Here is a 21,575-nt window from a genome sequence, read left to right as displayed (position 1 = left end):
TCACCATACAGTAATATATATTGCACATGCAACGAGCAGACATAATGATACCCGTTATCCCAACTGTGATGGCATTTGCCTCGCATGTAATTCCGAGGCAGTGGCGGCTATTTTAAACTATACATAACCTGCCCAAACGCCGGCCGAGTTGCTCGAAGCAACTCGCTCCAAGACAAAAAACAAGGGAACCCCGTATAAATTATGACGTCTCCTGCCATCTCGATATTAAACAACATTATACCTACCGCTGGCGGGCGCCCTGCTTTCTGCGTCGGCAGCAGCCACTGTGCCCTCCTTCAACAACCGAGTGAGCTCGTTCATGGCGCTAGCCACTACAAGCTCCGTATCGCCCTCCACCAAAATATAAAGCTTGGGCTCTGCCCCAGGCGGTACTTCCTTACCCGCAGCGTAGTAGGTACCTTTGGTGGTGATAGACGTGCCCGTCGCCTCGAGGATCTTCGCAACATTCGTACGGTTGGTGACGGCCCATCGGGCTTTCTGCGGGAAGTCGTTGATTTCAAGAGTGGCATGGAACGCACCGGCATCAGGGCCCTTGTTATCGACCGGCTGGCCAGGACGGAGCTGCCCTGTCTTGTTGAGGCGCGCGTTGATTGCGTTGATCGCCGAAGACACCTTGTCCAGAGGGTTGTTTCCACCAGCCGCTGGCGCTGGAGCCTCCTCCCTCTTGTGGATCGTGTACTTCGGTTCCAGGTCAGGAAGCTTGGTTTGCGTGTCCCGAGCTGAGATGCCGGATGCTGCTGCTTGGATCGCGGAAACAGCCTTGTCAACCTTCTTGTCGTCCTTGCCCTTTCCTTGCTCTTCTTCCTCGGGCTCTTCACCCTCTGTCCTATGGGACTTGCGTTCACGCAGCCTGGCGGCCTCGCGTTCTTGGTCAAGTCGGTCAAGACCTTTTCCTCCGAACCCGCTGTTGTCACGAGCTTTACCGGATTTCACCTTGTCTTGGAATGCTCTACGCATGTCCAGGATTTGCTCTGGAACTGGTTGACCACTCTGGTCGAGAGCCTTCGCAATAGGCCCAGCACAGTTCTCTTGGTCTTCAGTGACGAACGTGACAGCCGTGCCTTTGTTGCCAGCACGACCAGTGCGGCCAGCACGGTGCACATAATCCTCAAGATGGTTCGGCGCATCGTAGTTGACTACCAGCTTCAACTGCTTGACGTCAAGGCCACGGGCAGCAACGGAAGTAGCAATCAGAATCGGAATGACGCCGTTCTTGAAATCCGAAATAGTCGAATCACGGTCGACCTGATCTTTGCCGCCGTGGATGGACATGCAGGGGTAACCTTTCTGCATGAGTTCCTTCAGCAACTTGTCAGCCTTCTCTTGTCTCTCCACAAAGATGAGCGACCGCGCATCGTCATCCTTGTCGTAGAGCTCTCCGAGCAGCTCGAGCAATCTAATGAACTTGTTTTCCTCATTTCGAACCTCGACAATCTGGGTGATCTCAGGCGCGACTGTGCTCTTGCCACCGACGTTGATCTCGATGGGATCTTTAAGAATTTTCTTGGCCAACGAGTCCATGATACGAGGCATAGTAGCAGAGAATAGAATGTTCTGGCGGTCGGGCCTCACGCTTTGCAAAATCTTCATGACTTGAGGTTCGAAGCCCATGTCAAACATACGATCAGCTTCGTCAAGAACAACATAGGTGACTCGCTTCAGGTTCGTCACACGCCCTTGATTAGCAGCGAGTAGGTCAATCATGCGCCCAGGTGTGCAAACCACAATCTCGGCGCCGCGCTTCAACTCAGCGATGTGGTCCTTGATCGGAGCACCACCATAGGCACAAACGGCCCGCAGGCCCATGGATTTTAAGAAGGGTTTACAGTCACGGTGAATCTGAGTCGCCAATTCTCTGGTTGGAGTCATGATCAACCCGATAGGACCATCATTCTCCTTAAGAGGCGCCTGGTCCTTAATGTGTCGAAACATGGGCAGAAGGAAAGCCAGTGTTTTTCCAGATCCGGTCTTGGCCATGCCAATTACGTCACGACCAGACATGATGGCAGGGAATGCCTGCATCTGAATCGGAGTTGGCTTCTCAAATCCTAGTTCGTGGACAATGTCAAGAGTCTTCCGAGACAGCGCACATTGAGACCATTTCTGGACTGGCTTCGGAACGTCTTTTCCAGATACCTTGATGCCATCGAGCTCCAAGCGCAAATCGACAAGCTCGGCTTCGGTCATTTCTGAGAGCTCAGACGGCTCAACCCAGAAATTTTTGCGGATGGGGTCCAGGTTCAACTTAGTGTAGTCGATCGTGGGGATGTCCTTCTTCTTACGAGCTTTTGCAACAGTAGCAAGGAACGCATCGGGTGCATCGTCCTTCCTGTCAAAGTCATACTCATCGTCGCTGAAGTATGCTTCGGCCTCTTGTTCCGGTTTCTTGCTCTTGGACTTGCTCTGGAAAGGTTTACTGACATCAGCCTTCGTGTCTAGGTCATTCATGAAGGCGTCGAGGGGATCTTCCTCGTCTTCATCAACGTCCATAGTATCAGCTGCGGGCGCTGCGGGCGCTGCAGCCTCGGCAGTACCATTCGATTTAGCCCCAAGGTCATTGGAAGCCTCGGGTGGCGGCTGGTCAACCTCCATGGAATCGTGTTGCTGGGCGCTTTCCTGAGCTATTCGCTCATCACGCCTCTCCTGAGCAGCACGGGCGGCGGCAGCTTCAGCTTCCTCATCGCCAGCGAAATCATCGACGTCTTCTTCATCCTCTTCGTCTTGGACTTCATAAGGCGTATCGTCAACATCAGGCAAGGGAAGGGAAGGTAGCTTAGCAAGCTTTCTTTCAGAGGTCTCCTCTTCGTCCAGGTCCAATTTCCGTTTCTGCAGGGCTTTTTCAGTCTCTGCATTCTGCTTCTGGAAGCCAAAGCGACTAGTTTTGGCACTTGGAAGAGCAGAGGCTATCACGGCAATTGCATCAGTAAGGTTTCTACTAGGTGAGTGCGCCATAGACTTACCCTTAGGAGCCTGGGTTTGGGGAATGGTTGCGGCCTGGGGCGGGTTCACGATGGCACCGAGCTTCGGGGCAGCACTAGGAGAATGTGCTTTCGGCGCAGCCTTTTTAGCGATGGCTTTCGGGTCGAACTTTCCGGCATACGGCGCCGCCGGGGACAGGATAGCTTCATCAATAGGAGAGGCAACCGCCGCAGCCGGAGAGGCCACTGTAGAGGATGCGCTTAGTGGTGTCCCGTTGGCCTTCTCGTCCATTTGAGCGAGAAGCTTTCTGGTACCGCCAGGGGTCGCTTCCTTCTGCTTCGCCTCTTCCTGCTTCTTCTTCCATGCTGCAAGTTTGGCTAGGCGTTCGGCTTTCTTCTCGGCGTCGGTCTGGGCAGCAGCTGGTGCTGGTTTCGATTTGGAATCTGCAACCTGCCCACTCGTGTAAATATCCCAGGTAATTTGATAAAAAACGGGTGTGGCTGATACGTACCTCAGAGGGCTTGGCCTTGTTAGCATCCACGGGAGCGGATCCCCGCTCGCGACTGTCGCCGCGCCTGCTGCGTGGATGAGAGTCAGCAGTACCTTCGCGTCGCGATCTAGCTCCATTTCTTGAGTCGTCTCGCCTGGTACGGTTGTCCCTCTCTACGTCTCGGTCGCGGCTCCTGCGTCGGCGGGCGTCGGGAGGGGAGCGGTTTCTGTCGCCAAAACGGTCACGCGACCGTCGACGGTCTCTGTCGCCGCCTCGGTAACGATCATTGTCTCTTCGGTCTAGGTCGCGGCGGCGGTAGTCGTTGTCTCTGTCCCGATCACGGTGACGGCGTTGCTGGAGGTCATAGTCAGAATTGTGGGAGTGGCCGGATGGGCGACGTCGCCTTACATCTGGGGGGCTTCGGGTGCGACTGCGGCGGCGGCCATGGTCTCTACGATCCCAGTCCCGGTCCCTATCCCTTGGGCGGTCGCGATCCCGACGGTCGTCATCTCTGCGAGGTCTCCTCGACGACTGCTGGCTTCCTGCAGGGCTTGGTGAGCGTGTGTCTCTGAGCCGAGCCATGAGAGCGTGGTAGTGGTGGCTCGGTAGACACTACAGCGGTGAGAACTACCAGAGAAGTCTTGGTGCGACAAACGTTCCCTAACGTTAGGATCAAAAGCGGACGGTATGTGCGTCACCTAGTGATTTCTTCCGAGGCCACACGTAGCACTGCTGAGTGTAGAGCGGTCGATAAATTGACAGGAGATCAGATCGTTGGTGCAGCTGTGGTGCATTAATCGATCGAGGCTGATGAGTGGTAATAGTAGCAGTGGCGGCTCTACCATGTGAAGCAGCGCGCTGGAGATTCGCTTTTCTCTGTGACGGAGGGCGAATGGTCTGTGCTTCCATCAATTGACGGCTCTCGCTGTTGCCTTGTTGCCTTTTTGGTGGAAACAGGGCGTTACACCCCGCTGGAAGGAACTTGGCAACCGGATAGAAGTTGAAGTACATGTACGTACCGACTGAAAGTACCTAAGGTAAGTACCTACCAATTAAGTCGGCCACCTGCAGGCATTACTTGATTAACCGTAATTGATTTGAGCTCTCAATGCAGAGTCGGCTGTTGAGTAGCGCAGAAGGAATGGAATCTAAAACAAGGGGGCTGGGTGGGCCGTTTTTGGGGCTTGCTTGCTGGGCATGACGGGAGCTTTCCTCCCAGTGGAAGGCGGGAGGGAGGGAGAGCTCTCTGCAGTGGGAGAGCAAACACCAAACGCCAAAAACAATTGACATACCCAGCTCCACACCGATTGGCCCGCATCGAGCCTTTCTCGCCCTACACTGATCTCGGTCGCAAAGTCCACCGAACATCGACAAATTGTCCCAAAAATTCACCAATCGATCAATCACCCGTCCCAGGACACACCAATTACAATGCCATCATTCATCGGGCGCATTGCCGCCCTCCGCCTGGCCGCCAGCGCCGCCGCTACGTCATCCTCGCGAGTCGTCATCGCCAAACAGCTTGGTGGTCGCGTGTCATGTCTGCCGCAGTCTAGCCTGCGCGCCGGCTTCGTCAGGGCCTATGCCACCCCGGCCCGTCCTAAGAAGACCGACGCCGGCAGCAGCACCCAGGCCGCAGGCCGACCTCGCAAGACCGCCGCCGCCGCTCCCAAGGCGGCCGCGAAGAAGGCCACTACCACCACCACCACCAAGAAGGCATCGGCTGCTAAGAAGGCCACGAAGCCGAAGAAGAAGGCCGCCAGTCCTGCCAAGCCGAAGAAGAAGGAGTTGACGGAGGTGCAGAAGGAAAAGAAGGAAAAGGCCAAGATCCGGGAGGAGAAGGCCGAGTTGAAGCAGAAGGCCCTCTTCACTGAGCCCAAGAACCTGCCCAGCAACCCATGGATGCTCTTCGTTACTCGTAAATCCGCGGGCGTTTCAAGTTCCAAGGATACCATTGGCGACAGAATGGCCACCTTGTCCGAGGAATTCAAGGCACTGTCGAATGCAGACAAAGAGGTAAATTTGAATCACACGTGTGTATTCGTGTAGCTGGGCTGGCTAACGCTCCCATCCGTTTTAGGAACTGCAACGCACTGTCGAGGAGAACAAGCTTCAGAACGCGGCAGCCTACAAGGCTTGGGTAGAGAGCCACACGCCCGAGCAGATTGCCGAGGCCCAGAATGCGCGAAACGCCCTCCGCAGGAAGTTCGACTACCCCAAGGCCAATGGCTCGCACAAGATCCGAGACGATCGTCAGCCCAAGGCTCCTCGGAGCGCCTGGGTCTACTTCTTCCGTGCTAGGCACGGATCCGGCGAGTTCACCAGCCTGAGCCCAACCGAAACCCTGAAGGAGGTTGCCCAGGAGTGGAAGAACCTGTCTACTGTTGACCGCCAGGTATGTAGTGGCTAGACACCATCCATCCACCTTTATTTGCCATGTAGCTAACCCATCGTCTCAACAGCCATTCAACGACCTTGCTGCAGCTGACCTCACCCGATACAAGAAGGAAGTCGAGAGCACCCTTCACCGCGAGATTGCGTCCCCGAGATAGAGAAACATTGCTTTGTTTCTTTCGGTGGGCTCGCTGCCGAGGTTTGAGCTTGGAGTTAACTATGATGGTTTTTTAATCCGGTGATTATGGAGTCTACTTTGTATTTCTACTGCCAGGCTCACTTTTAGACAGCAACAGCCTGGTATCAAGGTCGGGGGCTAGCCCCTTCGTGGTTGGTGTTATGTTGCGCTTGTACGACCATACCATGATCCCCTTGTAGTTAAGCACAAAAAAGCAAATGAGAAACCGTCAATTAGCACCCGTCGTACCCTACGCCAAACCCGGTTCGCATTATCTGGGGAGAAAGGACTGCAATTTTATATAATCGTCTTCCCATAGGGCTTGAGTCTAAACCAGTCTGTCATGCTTGTCCCACGCGCCTATAATGCAAAATGCTATGCTGAATACAGGTAGCTCCATGCCAACCGTTACGCCATCCTTAGTTCTATGCAGCTTCATCCCTCGAGGACCCTCTCAAGTTCGTTTGCCCATCACGATGACGGGTTTGCTGTCGCCATCAATCCAAGTCGCGCCCGTGTACAATATTTTGCGCCGGCTCGCCAAGTACAGCACCAAGAAGATGTGGGCAACAACATGGCCCCAACAATAGACCTTGAGTGTGTTGAAGCCGGCGTCGCGCCGACACCAGATACCCCATCCCGCGACGCCACCGCCGACGTAATTGGCCAGAAACACCCAGGCCTCGGAACGAAGCTCCGACGTCCAGTCCGAGCACTCGAGGCTCCAATAACCACGCTCAAACGGCCGTAGGTCTCGACTCTGCCGCTCCGGGCGGAAGCGCTTGGGGATCTGCAGTGCTGCCCCCAGTTTGCCCAGTCCGTCGGTAATGAGATCGTCGGGCTCCAGATTTGCATTGTCGGTTGGAGGCTCAGGGGCGTAGAGCTCTAGACTGTCCAGGGTGTAGCCATGTTGGGTAGTAAAGGTGATAGGCCGGCCTTGGTCAGACGAATGCGGTATTCTCTGTCCGATGTCACTCGAAGTTCGGAGCATCCCCTGAGGACTGTCAGTGGTTTGGGTTTGCCGCTGCCGCTTGCTTGGTGGTGGTTCCGAGTCGGCTCTCACAGCTCTTGTTTTATCTAGTTCCGTGATTACCGAGTCTGGATCCATATCAACGCTGGGTAGAACCAGTGCCGTCTCTCTTTGTATTCTCTGGATAGGCCTCCGAGGAGGTAGCATTAGGCTAGGCTGAACGTCATTCCCAAGCTCTATGGATAGAGCTGGCAGGACACCATTCCCTGGAGTACAAGGTATTGTTGGCCCATAGCGACTCCCATCATGTTGAACAGACGACCGAGGTTCTGAGGGAGATTTGTTAATGTCCGGGTTTACTCCGTATTCATGTGTGTCCCTGCCCTGTGAACCCCGTTGCGGGGTTGACGCCTCAGATGCACTACGGAATTGCTGAAGGTAGTACTCCAAGACCCTGGTTGGCGAGTTGAACAACGTGGTTGCATTGACATCAGGATATGAGTCCTGGACAACACTTGGTGGTGTTTGCCATGACAGCTGCGAGAGAGCCGTCCGATCGGGTGTTTGCGGCGTGCCGCCCTGAGCCTCTATTCTATGCACATGTAGTAATGCATTTGGTGAGTTTGCATTATCGATCACACTGTCGAAAGATGCCTGGGGTGATCTCAGTGATGGGAAGAACTCTTGAGTCGAAACGGCCTGGCTTGTCTGGAAAATGCTTGTCCCATCTTGGACGCGCGTTACCGAATCGCGTCTATCTGTAGATTCCGGCAATTCGCCGGCACTGGGAGAAGGGCATGCTTGGAATGCCAGATAGGCTGAGGTAAGAGCCCGATATCGAGCATCGTCTGAGTTTCGGCTGGGTGCATTGATATGGACCAGGATCTCGACGTCCTCGGGTTGCGCCATCTAATAATAAGTGCTGGCCCCTTCCATAGTCTGTCAGCTGTCAATGGAGCAGCAGGCCGAGCAACAGGGGAAAGCCAAAGACCAAAGAACCATCAAACAAGATCCACCGAGCTTGGGGAATGCTCAAAGCAAGCTCCCGAGAAAGGTTATCGTAGGAATCGAAGAAATCGCACACTTCTGGTCACATCATGGCCCTGAGCTGTCATCGAGGGTCAGGAATGTCTAGGATGTGATGATTTCAGGCAGATGGAACCTTGTCACGACAAGCGAATCATTGATTGCAGTTGCGACCAACTGGTTGCAAGCCACACCCATGTGATTTTGGCTTAGATCGGATTCCCGGGATTGTGGCGTACATGACGCTAAATTCAAGTCCGCGCTCTTTTCCGGCACTAACAACATTACATGACTTGCATGCAGGACGTGGGTGTCGTCTTGCCGAACAATTGAGCCAACAAACACAAGGCCATTTTATATTACCTCTCGGGGAAATATGCATATGTGTGTTGGTTTCTCGACCGTCGTGCTGACATGCAATGCAACTCACCTCATTGATCATTTCTGAGCCTGGGTGGGAAGCCTGGGTGGGAATGTGGCTTGGATACAACCGAGAGCTTGGAGTAACTGTTGGCGGGGTAGCATCCAACAGGATTACATGTGCTATTGGTAAGATGAAAGTACGAGACAGGCAGAGTTGATCATGATTGCACACACGACAGGCGCAGGGGTTTGTTGCATGATGGCTTGCTTACTTTGCCATTGGTTTCCGTATCAAAAAGCATCTGAGATAGCTTGCAAGTACTGCGCACAGAGTTGAGCTGAGATGGGGTTGGATCTTCCATCCCTCAACCCTCCCAATATCATTTTCCAGAGAAACGGTCGAACCATTTCTACAGGGATCGGCCATGCTGTTAGGAGGACTGCTGGCATGATCTGAGCGAGGGCCTTGCCGTTTTGTTTGTTTGTTCCCTGCATTGATCGATTTCCTGGGGTGACATGGACGACGACTGGCAGAATTGCAGAATGGGTTCTGGCATGGGGGCCGGATACCCAATTGCGAAATGGAACAGGTGGGCGGCTAAGCGCCGACATGCTTTCCCGGCCTCGACTATTGGCCCGAAAATCTGCAGCGGCTTTCCAGCGATCCAATAGTCGGCCTTGGTCTGCTCGTTTCGCGCGCGCCAGCCTGTTCTATTGGCCCGTCTCTGCATGTGTTCTAAAATTAAACCGCGGAGGTGCTGCCCAGTGTGCTACCCTCATTGGAGGCAGCGCCGCTGCTGCAACCACCTCTTCACGCTTCTTCTCTGGGGACTGACGTCGACCGGCGCGACCACAATGCCACTTTGGGCTTGTAACCCACATCTGGCAGCCCAGATGGGCTTGCAGACGCATATGTCTGGCCGAGCTTCCATTCGAGATGGAGGGTGATGCAAGACGCACTGGGCCCGGCACCTCCTCTGTTAAGTACTGGCCGTGAATCATCGTGGACGGGAAGCGCCCGCAGACCGCCTGGTGACGGACAGATTCATGGCGCGACCTACCCGCTCGTCTCGACAGCGCATTTGCATTTTCATAAAAGTAACGCTCTCCAAGGGCCGAGTAGGCCTCATCTTCTTTTCCTCCTCTTCTCTTCTCGCCAGCTTCCAAAAAGAGGTTGCCGCATTCCATTGACCGTCGCTTCGTTGACCGAGGCTTTCCTGTCGTTTAATCGATTTCTTTGCCTTGCTGATCATTTTTCACTTTCAACGACGCCGGCCGTCCTCTGCGTTACATCGGGTTCCCGATATAAACGGCTTTTCTTAGTATCTTACCTGCATATCGGTTCTATATTAAAAATGCCCGACTTATTTCTCTTACCATCTACCACTTACCGACCCCCCTCCCCTTCGCAGGGCCGAAGGACGGGGAGGCCGCTTAATACTATAATGGAGGAAGAGCCCGCGCTGCCCCGGGCCTCCCAGCCTGTGCGAGATGACCACAAGATCCAAGCACAGTCGTCCAGTGAAAAGATAGTTCAGTGGCTATCACCAACGCCAAGGAGTGACCACTTTCCTACTCCTCGAGGATTCCATTTCTTATCGGCTCCAATACTGCCGTCATCGCCCTCGACAAACTCGGTGGACGAGAGCAACTCGCCCTCCTCCTCGACGAACCCCTGGAACCGAGCGAGCACGTCGACGGATGTCACCGAGTTTGACGACATCTACGACGTTTCGGACGACGACAGCATTCAGAGGATGCCGTCCAGGAGATCTTCAATGAAGCGCCGCAGCAGCGTTCGCAACAGTTCGACGAGGCGAGCTGCCCCCACGCCGGCATCTCACAGGGTCCTGCCCAAGTTGACGATACCGGTTTCACAGGAGCAAAATGCCGAACCTTATTCGGGGAGGCCAGAATTCAAGAAGCTTTTGACCCCTGTGCCACCGACGCCGCCCGCAAAGGTGGAGATGTCACCGGCTGTCATCTCTTTCCTACAGTCGCATCAGTCTCGTGATGTCCCTGCAGGCTCGGCGCCACCATCACTAGATGGAAGCTTAAGTTCTGAGCAGATGGCTGCCATGTCTGCACCCCCCAACTCCCATCATTGGCGCCGATGAAGCTTCAAGCACGAACTGGTCGGGAGTTCAATTACAGCCTGGTGCCCTTGCAACTCTACGTGCTTTGTCCGGAGGCTCCGATGTAGCGGAGGAGGAATACCAACATGAGCAAGTCATCGAAATCCCGGAGGAGCCCGCACGGGAGATGGAGCAACAGACGCCACGTCTGTTCTCCTCCCTCCAGCGACGCCCTTCTCTGAGGCTCTCCATCGGGCAGCAGCAATCATTAAATAACCTGGCCACGCTCGAGATCCCATCGCCTGGCGGTTTCTTCTCAGGTCTGACCCCCCGCAGCAGAACAGCATGGCACATGCCATCCACGACCCCTGATGACATCGCGCCACCGACCTCGACCACCGCTGAACAGTTTTACCGATGCCCGTGGAATGACCAGCCTGCACCAGCAATGCCTGCGATGCCGCAGTTCTCCCGCGCCCTGCCGCCACCGCCACCGCGCCCTCAACGCTTCTCGGACAGCCAAGCGCCATCTGTGCCAGTTGAACAAGTTGTCGAGGTGCGAGCTACTTTGTCCGATGGCATCCCAACGGCAAGACCTGTAATCCTTGAGCACGTTGTCGAAGCGAGAGCCAATACCTCTGATGGGCTCCTTACCGCCCGCCGGGTTCCTGGGCGGAGCAACCCCTCGGCCTCCTCGGCTACGGCACCGGAGCCAACATCTCCCCACGAAGGCGATGCGACAGAAATCGTCACCGTCTATGACCCGGAGTACGCCAGGAAGCAGCGAGAGGAGGCACTTTCCAACTTGGACAGAACTGAGCTATGGCTCATGGCTCAGAAGGCCTATATGAAGGGGGTTCAGTTGGAAGAAAAGAGCGGTACCAGAGACGCAGTAGAGCCTGCAACCGAACAACTTCAGGTGACAACGCCCTTGAAGGCCAAGTTCCCCGAGTCTGAGTCTTCTCCCGAGGCCCCCCACAAGAAGAAGGCTGTCCGATTCTCGGAGATCGTGTCCAAGGCCGACATCCCAAAGTCTTTGCCTTCCAAAATTGCTCGTCAAGAGTCTGCTTACTACCGTGCTTTCCAAGAAATCATCATCCGCAGCCGTAAACAAGACTCCTTCGTACACCGCCTGCCGCGGTACGAGTGCTTGCAGGCTCAGCGCCTCTCGTTGCGTGAGGAGCATCGCAACCAGCTATTGGGCAAGTATCAACTGTCGGTTTTGCCTCAGTCGGCCAAGAAGCGCATGAGCGCCAACGTTGCACGCGGTGATGATATCATTGAAGATGATCTTGAGAGACTCAAGCGTGAGAAGGAGGCGGAGGCTCTGAGCCAGATGGCTGCCGCTAACTGGCACGTCAACGCCTTCAAGGCCCTCAACGGTGGGCGCCTTTTCTGTGCGCCGCTCTCGAAGCGCCTGGCCCGCCTGTCTCGCATGGCTGGTCCCGCAGAGCGTGCCAGAATCCTAGATCTTGGCGGTCAAGCGACTTGCGACTGGGCATGGCACTGCGCTTTTATGTATCCCAGCGCCAAGGTCTACACAACCACCACCAAAGCTATCCGCCAGCTCTCCAACTCCAACATCCGGGGCCCGCCCAACCATCGCCAGGTTGCTGTACAGCGCCTGGCCAAGCTTCCCTTCCCCGATAACTACTTTGACCTCATCTCAGCCCGTGAACTGCATTCAATCCTCAAGTTTGTTGGCGAGAACGGCGAGGATGAGTGGGAGACCTGCCTTCAGGAGGCCATGCGCGTGCTCAAGCCCGGCGGCTACCTCGAGTTCTCCGTGCTCGACTCGGACATTGTCAATGCTGGCCCGCTGGGCCTGGCCAAGTCGGTCGAGTTCGGCTTCGCCTTGAAGACGCTGGGCTACGACCCCAACCCGACCAAGCTGTTCCTCAGCCGCCTGCAGCGCGCGGGCTACAAGGACATCCGCCGCGCGTGGATGTGCCTCCCGATGGGCCAGAAGGAGCCCGTCGACCGCAGCATCGTCCGCGACAGCTTCGGCTGCGAGATCAAGCTGCAGCTCGAGGCCCAGGTCCAGGGCAGCACCGAGAACATCGCGTCCTTGACCGGCCTCGCCGGCAGCTGGGCCTGGGAGCGCTGGCTCCTGCGCTGCGAGATGGAGAAGGTGGTCTGCGAGGGCCGCCTGCTCGAGACGGCCGAGATCCGCGAGGCGGGCCAGTGCCTCGACGGCGTCCACGCCGTCATTGAGGAGGGCCGCCAGCGCGGCGCCGCTTGGAGGATCCTTAACGGCTACGCGATGAAGCCCAAGGCTGAGAAGAAGCCTGTCCACATTGCTCTTGTCCCCCAGCGAAGATAAATTTAGCAAGAGCACTGCGCACCGTATTTGATGTGGAATAGGTTGATCAAGGCCAACCCTTCTTTTTTCTTTTGTTTATGGCTTATGATTTGTTGATGGAGACATGATGGTTACGGCCGCGCGCAGGGTATATAGGAGTCAGAGCTACCTGGGTTGCTCTAACAGGCCGGCAGGTGTCGAGGCAGTCTTGTATTGGGAATGGCTGGAAATAGCGGGAGTGGCGGCGCACTGGTGGTGATGTCAAGTTTTTACAGGTGTCAATAGCTTGGATCATATATATGTATCGTCTTATCGTATATAGATGTGTATACAATGGTGTTGTAAGGTACCTTTTGCTCGATCGTCCTTGACACGCGAACCTGTGTACGTTTTGTTAAAACTGTAGGCTTTATACTAATACCTTGGTATCAGATGCCACACAGGCCTGTCATGGGGGTAGTATGCCCTCAGGCTCCAGACTGGTTGGAAGATGCTACAGCAGTCCCTTGATTTGGTGAACGGACACTTTGGAATGGCAGTATGTTAGCAACATGCTTCATGAGGGTACAGCTACCAAGATTATTACCGTTTAGGCATGCCGTATACTCAATTAGTAGAGGGCAGTTCCTTTGTTGCTATATTGATAGATGACTATTGGTGTAGACTATAGGCAAAATCCTTTGTTGGGGGCAACAAAGGGGATATACTCCTATACTACTTACACTATCACCGATGCTAACGCCGATGCTAAGCAACTGTCATTAATGATAGAGACAGGCCCTCTTTGACTTTTTTAAACAACTCACACCCCTTTATGGAGTGTCCCGGGCTGCTTTGTTGGAATACTGCACAACTGTCACGAACTGAAAGAGGATCGACAGTGACCAGGTCGATTCAAGGTGGTTGTTTGGTTGTTATGATAAGCACCCCGGTGAGAAAAAAGGTATGAGTATGTCTGGGGAGTACTCCTGAAGCCATACTCCAAATCAAGCCAATCATCGGTTATCAGTTCACACGTACACCAATTCAACCCGCACTGCTTCCCTGCTTGGAATTTTTGACCTAGAGAAATGCAACCCAACGCTATGAATACCAAAATGCTTTCTGACGGTGAGCCCCCGGTGAAGCTGGACGAGTTCCAAAAACTAGACGATAGGCAGAGGAAGGAGGACCTGAAGCGACACCAGCTTGAGCGACAAGGAGAGCGTGAAGAAAAATACAAGGAGCTCGAGCTCCCAATTACCAGAGGCGACACCCCTGACGAGACGGCCCTCGCCCTGGAAACAGCCGAGGAAAACGATGCCACGGAGCGGTACGGTGAATGATATATCCGGCCTGGCGGCAAGACAACCTAGATAAGTATCGCATGAGTAAGCAACAACAGCAACAACACCGTCTACTGCCCCCCGCCCCTTCATTCGAGCTTGAGTCGGACGACGGCACCTTTTGGCAGGGATGAGAAGGAATCTCAGGAGGTAAGTACTGCCGCCACCTTTGGACGGCGTGGGCGACAGGAAGGAACATGGGAATGGAAGAAGTGAACGGAGCATATGCTACGCGGCAAAGTACATAGTTTTGTAGCAGAATGCGTAATTCTCGGCGAAGCTAGCCTATACACCGCATAATGTGTGGTCTGGTGACTCCCAGCAGAAGCAATCTTCTCGTCCTTTTCGCCAATATCTCTGTCATTAACGCTGCAAAGCGTCCTTGCCCTGGTTGGTCTTCCGGTTCCGGCCCGAAGCACTACTAGCTCTACATTTCCTTGCGAAAATACACGCAGCGTAGATTATCTAGAAAGTCGTGAAAGGCGTCAGGCGAGGTTCCGCGCAAATCGTGAAGCATGTCGTGAACTAAAGCAAGCTCCTGGCTAATGGCCTCGTGCGCCGTCTTGACCTCGTTGTCCGTCATTCCTCCAAGCCCGGGGATTTGGTCGGCTACTTACTGTGCGGCCAGCAAAACCTCGGCACTAACCCCCAACCATAGCACCGACGGTGACGCCTATGGGACCAAACGATGCTCCCACGGTGGTACCGCCGTAGAGTCCACTCACGCCAATGTTGACATCAGATTCATGGCCTCTTGAATCGTCTCGTCCGCCATGTTGCGTTTTCTCTCAGCTTCTGCCGACGTCAGTCCGTTCAATACAGGCAATGCCCGATATTTCGAGGAATAAGGATGAAAATCGAGCAATCCCCAACTACATATAAGGTTGCTAGAAACCTGGAAGGCTAAGTAAGTAGGGCAGTCGTTCTTCCCCCGCATGATGCAGTACTGAGTCTCATCCGACGGGATTGGCCGGTGGTACTGTGTTGGGATGTCGTGGCTCCATACAACGAAGCCGGCGCTGTCTACCACCACTTCACCTGTTGTGTAGGAGCTAAAGTCGTCTGATTTGTCCATATTATCGATGAGGAACCCTTGGCTGTAGACCGTGGGAGTACCCGCCATCGTGATCGTACTATTAATTTTACATGTCTGGTAAATATTGAGTATATATAGGTATATACTGTATAGACTCGAAGTGGTACAATGGTCAGCATAACTAATGCATACGTTCGGGCTACTTATTCGTAAGAAGCCCCTTTTTGGCCCTTACCCGAATACAGGGATATCTAGCAACACTCGAGGATACCTTCAATGCAATAGTTACAGCAATTGTTCTCTGACAATCGGCTCATGTAGATATAGGCACTTCCGTACCTTGATAGGTATCCTGGCCTCGAGCTTCACTGGCGGTCGATTGTTGAGATCAGAAGCCGGACTGTCAACACCGATTGTTCTCAGAACAATCGACCAACGCAGCGTATAAGTCTAACACTTCCCGTATCTCTGCCTCGGTGCACATTTCTCCCTCTCCTTCATCGCCACGCGGCAGTTGTCACACGTATACGAACACCCTCTCCCCTTCCGTTCAGATTAGCATTGTCAATCAGGGCAATACTTCTTCGGCTTGGTGTCCGGCCTCCAGCTGCCTCTCTGCCCTCTACCGAAGGTATACAACTAAGTGCCTACACCCTGACATTAACATCGCTCGACCGCCCAAGACTTCCATCTGCACCACCGCCATGGCACGCTCCCGCAGGGTCTCATCGCCCCAGGGCGCCGCCGCGGCCCGGCGATACTCACTTGACAGTCTCCCGCCCGTAAAGCTCGACCGGCTCACCAAATGGGAGCAGATACAGATGCGTATGATCCGCAAGCAGCGCCGGGCCCATCGCCGCCGCGGCTTAGACCGTAAGCTTGCCCACATCAACTTCACCACCAACGACAACATGCAAGACAGCGAGGGCGATGATTCGATATCCGAAAACGAGGGTGAAGTAGAGCACACGCCGTACGACTCCAGTGACGAGTGTTATGGCCATTACTTCGTAGCAGCCACTCACATATCTACCACGCTTGCGGCTTGGAAGAGACGGGGTCATCGACAATCTGCTAGCTATGAGACGTAGAATCACACCGTGGACAGAGCACATCGATCGGGATAGTCAACATAACCTGACCCACGGTACACCAGGGCCTCGTTCCCATTCTCTCTACTTCGGCACACCTTTACACACCACCTGTACAGTAAGACTTGTTTCCCTCACCAGCGACTGATTTCTACCTACCACAGCGACTCTTTTCATTTTATTCCAGCGACACGGCATATTTGTCCTGTATTACAGTCATTCAGGGTCTCATGGAGCCCGTACCAGCGAATTTCTTTTGGTCGACAACTGGAACGTCGACATAGCGGCCGAGTCAGGGGCAACGCAGGGACTATGTGCCCATACCGAACGAAGCGGCATGGGAAGAATGAACAATGCTTTCCGGGAAAGCATACGACCCTTAGCGTTTTCTCATAGCCAGATGACAGACTAGGTCGATTTTCACCCCTGAGAGTCATCTTTCTTGATAGGACAATAAACCATGGATGAACCCAACCCCACGTTGTCTGTATTGCCGGCAGTGCCGCATTTGCATTGAGTAGTGTGCTATTTACAATTTGCTGAGTAGCGTAAGCCGTAAAACATGTACATGATGTGAGTTGCCTACTCCATAATCCCTCTTTTAACTATCCGCTCCTTACAGATACCAGTATAAGCAATTCCAATCCCATAGTTTACATGTCATAACCCCTTGTATGTTACATCTTGGACCCGTTAACGCCAATTTCCCATATTGCAGAGTACAATTTTGTACAGTAGCCCCAACGATGGGCGATCTACTCGGAGGTCTCAGCAGTCTCCTCTGCATAGACCTCCAGCCCGCTGTTGTCTTCTTTGATGCGAACCGTAGCAGTCTCTCCCCGCTTGAGCTGTCCCCGGATGATCTTGTCTGCTAGGCCATTGCCAATCTCGGTAGTAATGAGGCGGTTGAGTGGACGGGCACCGAATTTGGGATCGTAGCCCCTCTCAGCAAGCCAATCTCGAACCTTGCCATCAACATTTAGTGTGATACGGCGATCGTCAAGGCGACCTTGGAGCTCTTTCAGACGGATATCGACGATATCCCTGAGTGCATCCAGTGCAAGACGCTTGAAAACGATGAAAGAGTCGATTCGATTAAGGAACTCGGGGGATAGGTGGCACCGACAACGTCCAGAACAGCTTTGCGCACATCGGGGTCGACTTCACCGGTGGGTGTCTCCTTGTAGGGGAAATCAGGATTGGCACCAACCAAGATGTCTGCACCAAGGTTCGAGGTAAGAACAATGATGGTGTTCCTGAAATCGACCTTATGACCTTGCGCATCGGTTAGGTATCCTTCATCAAGCACCTGCAAAAGCAGAGCCGAGATATCCCGGTGTGCCTTTTCAAATTCGTCGAACAAGAGGACAGCGTATGGCTTGCGTCGCACAGCTTCTGTAAGTTGCCCGGCATCGTCATATCCAACATAGCCGGACGGCGCACCGATAAGTCTTGAGATGGTATGCTTTTCTTGGAACTCGCTCATGTCGAACCGCACGACTGCTTGCTCGGTGGAAAAGAGGAAGTTGGCCAGCTTCTTGCAGAGCTCTGTCTTGCCGACACCGGTCGGGCCCAGGAAAAAGAAGGACGCAAGAGGCCGGTTGTCACCACTGAGACCAGCTCGTTGCATGCGCACCGCGTCCGCCACGGCCTTGAGCGCTTCGTCTTGACCACGAACGGACTCGCGCAGGGCGTCCTCCATGTGCACAAGCTTTTCGATGTGGCCAGATGTGAGCTTGGTGACCGGAATGCCAGTTACTCGCGAAACCACATTGGCTATGTCATCCGCAGTCACGGAGTCGTGAATGAGCGTATCGCTACCGGCCGTAGCGGATGGCTCCTCGCCCTCTTTCGGGAGCTTCTGCTCCAAGTTGGGAATAACTCCAAACCGCAGCTCTGATGCACGGCCAAAGTTTCCTTCCCGTTGAGCCTGCTCCAGTTCGATTCTTGCCTTGTCCAGATTCGCCTGGACTTGCTTTAGAGAATCGATCTCACCCCGTTCTTTCTCCCACCTCTCGGTCAGGACCCGCTCCTCGTCCTGGAACTTTTTGAGGTCAGCCTCGAGTTTCTCCCGACGCTCGCGGCTGGCAACATCCTTCTCTTTCCTCAGACTCTCTAGTTCGATCTGGATGGTCATGATTTTCTGGTCAAGGCGCATGATATCCTCAGGCTTGCTCTCTTGCTGGAGACGGAGAGAGGAAGCCGCTTCATCCATCAAATCAATGGCTTTGTCGGGCAAAAAGCGCTCGGTAATGTATCGGTTTGAGTAAGTGGCAGCGGCCACAAGGGCGCCATCGGTGATTCGAACGCCATGGTGCACTTCGTATTTGTCTTTGATACCTCGGAGAATACTGATGGTATCCTCAACAGTCGGCTCGTTTACTAGGATTGGCTGGAAGCGTCTTGCTAGTGCGACATCCTTCTCAATGAGTCGATATTCGGCCAGGGTGGTCGCGCCACAGCACTGCAGTTCACCTCTCGACAGGGCCGGCTTGAGAAGGTTGGAGGCATCGATGGAGCCCTCGGCCTTTCCTAGGCCCAGAAGGATGTGCAGCTCATCGATGAAGAGAATGACCTCCCCGTTTGCTTGCTGGACTTCGGTCAGGACCTTCTTGAGACGCTCCTCGAAGTCGCCGCGAAATTTGGCGCCAGCAATGAGCGATCCCAAGTCCAGTGAGATGACTCTTTTGTTTTTAATGCTTTCTGGGACATCTCCTCTTGCTATGCGCAAAGCCAGGCCTTCCAAGACGGCCGTCTTGCCGGTACCCGCGTTGCCGATTAACACTGGGTTGTTCTTGGTCCGGCGTGAGAGAATCTGAATAGTCCGCTGTATTTCCGAATCCCGACCAATTACGGGATCTAACTTGCCGTCCTTGGCTTTTGCCGTTAGGTCAATTCCGTATTGTTCCAAAGCCGGCTTTTCGGGTTCGCCGCCGAGGTTCATGCGGTGAGTGCCACCCGGTGGATGCGGTCGGCCGTTTGCATAATTCCGTATTGTCGTGTGAGACAGGCTTGGCTGAGCGAAAGTTCTGGCTGTGGCTACGAGCGCAGCCCGAGAGTATATGGAAGGTTGTGAACTTAGACGGGCGATGCCCCGAGATGAGGCATCGGCAACCCACCTCGAAGAAGCGAGGACTTGCCTCCGCGCCAACATGGTTCAGAGTAGAACGTAATGCAATTGAATGGCTGTAACTTGTTTTATGGAGGGAGTGTTTTTCCAAACTTCCAGGAAATCCAAAACCAGGGGACCTTCAAAACAAAAAAGAGAGGAACTATGCGACGCTCATATATATATTCCGGTATCGCCTCTGGAGCTTCGGAAGCTTTGGCGACAGCTTATTCGAGCTGCTTCCAGAATTGGGTGCCGTCATTCTTGGCACGGGCGGGAGTCTAGACTTTCTGGGTCCGGTCCTTATCTTATCGGCTGCGGTCGCCTCAAGTTCACTGCAGTCTGCTGCACATGTGTTGGTGGGAGCTTGACGTGACTTGCCTCTTGAGTGGCCAAGAGGGAACCGCCCGCCCCAGAACCCAGAAGAGAAGTGAAGTGAGGGGTTCGGGGCTGGCTGCATGTCCGCTAGGGTCCCAGCAGCCCAGGCCCCAAGGCTGCAAAAAGACATGAGGAGGCCTAACATCGAAGGTACCTACAAAAAAAAAAAAAAAGAGTGATACCTGTGGTTAGGCGGGTGGCTGGTGCACACTATTGGCTGGTGCCAGAGCAATTTGGCGGAGGCTCCACCTTGAGGGTCCGAGTGCCCATTTTCCCCTACCCAAAAGAAAAATCCTCTGAATTGACCCCGCCATAGGAAAACTTCGATTCTCTCTCTTTGGTCGCTTCTGCCCAACCGACTATTTGATACTTCTTCCCTCCCACGTCTCTTCTTCACCTTTTTCTGATACCCCTTCCCACGAGCTTCCTTTCCTTCCACTCGTGATTTTTCTCTTCTCTACCACGAAAATAAGTCAAAATGGGTTTCCTCGACCTTCTTACTGATGCTGTACGTCGCAAGTCATCTTCTACTCATCTCCCCTCACCTTGACTGGTTGATGGGGAGCCGAGCAGTCAATCTGCCTAGCCGCAAGAGACACGAGAGAGAGAGAAACTGACTCTACCATCAGGGCCTCGCCACGCTGAACAGCTGGGTGCAGACCCGATCCTACATCGTTGGGTAAGTCATCCTTGCGTTGCGAGCACGCGAAAATCCCTTTTTGGAGGCGGCGGAACGTGGTCATCGCGAGTGCGAAAACCTCTACCCAAGCCTGGCGCATATCCCTTTGCAACCAAAAACAAGAGTCCCTTTACATGATGAGAACCTTGGTCCGTGTTTCAGAGCAGCTTAAGACCCTGTGCATGGCGACAGACACAAAGCACTTTGTGCACCTCTGATTTTACTTCTGCTTTTTTCTATAAAGCCATCCATCTGTCTTGTAGAGCGACACTAACCTGTCCCAAAGCCACACTCCCTCGCAGGCCGATGTTGCCACCTTCAAGGCCCTGTCGGCTGCTCCTGATGCCGCCAAGTACCCCAACGCTGCTCGCTGGTACAAGCACATTGCCACCTTCGAGGACGAGTTCGCCACTCTGTCCGGTGATGCCTCCAAGCCCTACACTGCCTACGGCCCCGAGGAGTCTGACCTCACCGTGAACCCCGCCAAGGCCCCCGAGAAGGCTGAGGAGGACGATGACGATGACGTCGACCTGTTCGGCAGCGACGACGAGGAAGAGGAGGACCCAGAGACCGTCCGCATCCGTGAGGAGCGTCTCGCTGCCTACCGCGAGAAGAAGGCTGCCAAGCCCAAGGTCGCTGCCAAGTCCATCGTCACCCTGGACGTCAAGCCCTGGGGTATGTGAAAATAAAACCTTGCCCTGACGAGAAGACATGATGCTAACAATGCGTATAGACGATGAGACCGACATGGCTGCTCTGGAGGCCGCTGTGCGAGGTATCGAGAAGGACGGTCTGGTTTGGGGTGGCTCCAAGCTGGTCCCCCGTCGGCTTCGGTATCAAGAAGCTCCAGATCAACATGGTCATTGAGGACGAGAAGGTCTCCACGACCGAGCTCGAGGAGGAGATCCAGGAGTTCGAGGACTACGTGCAGTCCACCGATATTGCTGCCATGCAGAAGCTGTAAGCTTTCTCTTGGGTAGCAGTTGGTTGGGGCATGGTGGTATTTCACTCCTGGCATGATGAATGACTTAGAGACATAATGAAAACTTTGATGATCATGATGGGAGGTACGGAACGACGGATTGGATCTATCTTGCACGTCCCAAAGAAGGACACATGCGAGATATTTTAGATAGGCTCACAAAAATACACATGCCTTGATGAAGTACACACACACACACATTCTGACTTAATCCCTATGGTGCCATGTTATTGAGTG

General features: G+C 54.1%; 9 protein-coding genes across 9 annotated transcripts; 5 read left to right on the top strand and 4 right to left on the bottom strand.

Moving 5' to 3' along the window:
- Positions 1–225: 225 nt before the first annotated feature.
- On the bottom strand, positions 226–3,717 carry PG986_007948 (uncharacterized protein; the record flags this gene model as incomplete). The annotated part of the gene is made up of 3 exons (XM_066844170.1): positions 226–3,348; positions 3,452–3,518; positions 3,608–3,717. 3 exons carry the CDS (start codon positions 3,715–3,717, stop codon positions 226–228), a joined length of 3,300 nt encoding a protein of 1,099 aa, XP_066700282.1.
- A 1,144-nt stretch (positions 3,718–4,861) lies between these two features.
- On the top strand, positions 4,862–5,982 carry PG986_007947 (uncharacterized protein; the record flags this gene model as incomplete). Its single annotated transcript, XM_066844169.1, has 3 exons — positions 4,862–5,446; positions 5,511–5,825; positions 5,893–5,982. The coding sequence occupies 3 exons, from the start codon at positions 4,862–4,864 to the stop codon at positions 5,980–5,982; spliced, it is 990 nt and encodes a 329-aa protein (XP_066700281.1).
- A 474-nt stretch (positions 5,983–6,456) lies between these two features.
- PG986_007946 (uncharacterized protein) lies at positions 6,457–7,881 on the bottom strand (the record flags this gene model as incomplete). Its single annotated transcript, XM_066844168.1, has 1 exon — positions 6,457–7,881. The coding sequence occupies one exon, from the start codon at positions 7,879–7,881 to the stop codon at positions 6,457–6,459; it is 1,425 nt and encodes a 474-aa protein (XP_066700280.1).
- Positions 7,882–8,652: 771 nt separating this feature from the next.
- PG986_007945 (uncharacterized protein) lies at positions 8,653–9,363 on the bottom strand (the record flags this gene model as incomplete). The annotated part of the gene is made up of 2 exons (XM_066844167.1): positions 8,653–9,072; positions 9,136–9,363. The coding sequence occupies 2 exons, from the start codon at positions 9,361–9,363 to the stop codon at positions 8,653–8,655; spliced, it is 648 nt and encodes a 215-aa protein (XP_066700279.1).
- Positions 9,364–9,806: 443 nt separating this feature from the next.
- Positions 9,807–12,759, top strand: PG986_007944 (uncharacterized protein; the record flags this gene model as incomplete). The annotated part of the gene is made up of 2 exons (XM_066844166.1): positions 9,807–10,441; positions 10,488–12,759. 2 exons carry the CDS (start codon positions 9,807–9,809, stop codon positions 12,757–12,759), a joined length of 2,907 nt encoding a protein of 968 aa, XP_066700278.1.
- Positions 12,760–13,835: 1,076 nt separating this feature from the next.
- Positions 13,836–14,063, top strand: PG986_007943 (uncharacterized protein; the record flags this gene model as incomplete). The annotated part of the gene is made up of 1 exon (XM_066844165.1): positions 13,836–14,063. One exon carries the CDS (start codon positions 13,836–13,838, stop codon positions 14,061–14,063), a length of 228 nt encoding a protein of 75 aa, XP_066700277.1.
- Positions 14,064–15,803: 1,740 nt separating this feature from the next.
- On the top strand, positions 15,804–16,190 carry PG986_007942 (uncharacterized protein; the record flags this gene model as incomplete). Its single annotated transcript, XM_066844164.1, has 1 exon — positions 15,804–16,190. The coding sequence occupies one exon, from the start codon at positions 15,804–15,806 to the stop codon at positions 16,188–16,190; it is 387 nt and encodes a 128-aa protein (XP_066700276.1).
- Positions 16,191–16,945: 755 nt separating this feature from the next.
- Positions 16,946–19,344, bottom strand: PG986_007941 (uncharacterized protein; the record flags this gene model as incomplete). Its single annotated transcript, XM_066844163.1, has 2 exons — positions 16,946–17,293; positions 17,341–19,344. 2 exons carry the CDS (start codon positions 19,342–19,344, stop codon positions 16,946–16,948), a joined length of 2,352 nt encoding a protein of 783 aa, XP_066700275.1.
- An 811-nt stretch (positions 19,345–20,155) lies between these two features.
- On the top strand, positions 20,156–21,320 carry PG986_007940 (uncharacterized protein; the record flags this gene model as incomplete). The annotated part of the gene is made up of 5 exons (XM_066844162.1): positions 20,156–20,185; positions 20,307–20,356; positions 20,643–21,031; positions 21,090–21,151; positions 21,207–21,320. The coding sequence occupies 5 exons, from the start codon at positions 20,156–20,158 to the stop codon at positions 21,318–21,320; spliced, it is 645 nt and encodes a 214-aa protein (XP_066700274.1).
- Between the last annotated feature and the right edge of the window lie 255 nt (positions 21,321–21,575).

This window comes from Apiospora aurea (assembly GCF_038362705.1).
Source record: "Apiospora aurea strain CBS 24483 chromosome Unknown utg000005l_segment0_segment0, whole genome shotgun sequence".
Classification (NCBI taxonomy): domain Eukaryota; kingdom Fungi; phylum Ascomycota; class Sordariomycetes; order Amphisphaeriales; family Apiosporaceae; genus Apiospora; species Apiospora aurea.
The sequence above is the reverse complement of the archived record's forward strand: the minus strand, read 5'-3'. Positions and strand labels throughout refer to the sequence as shown.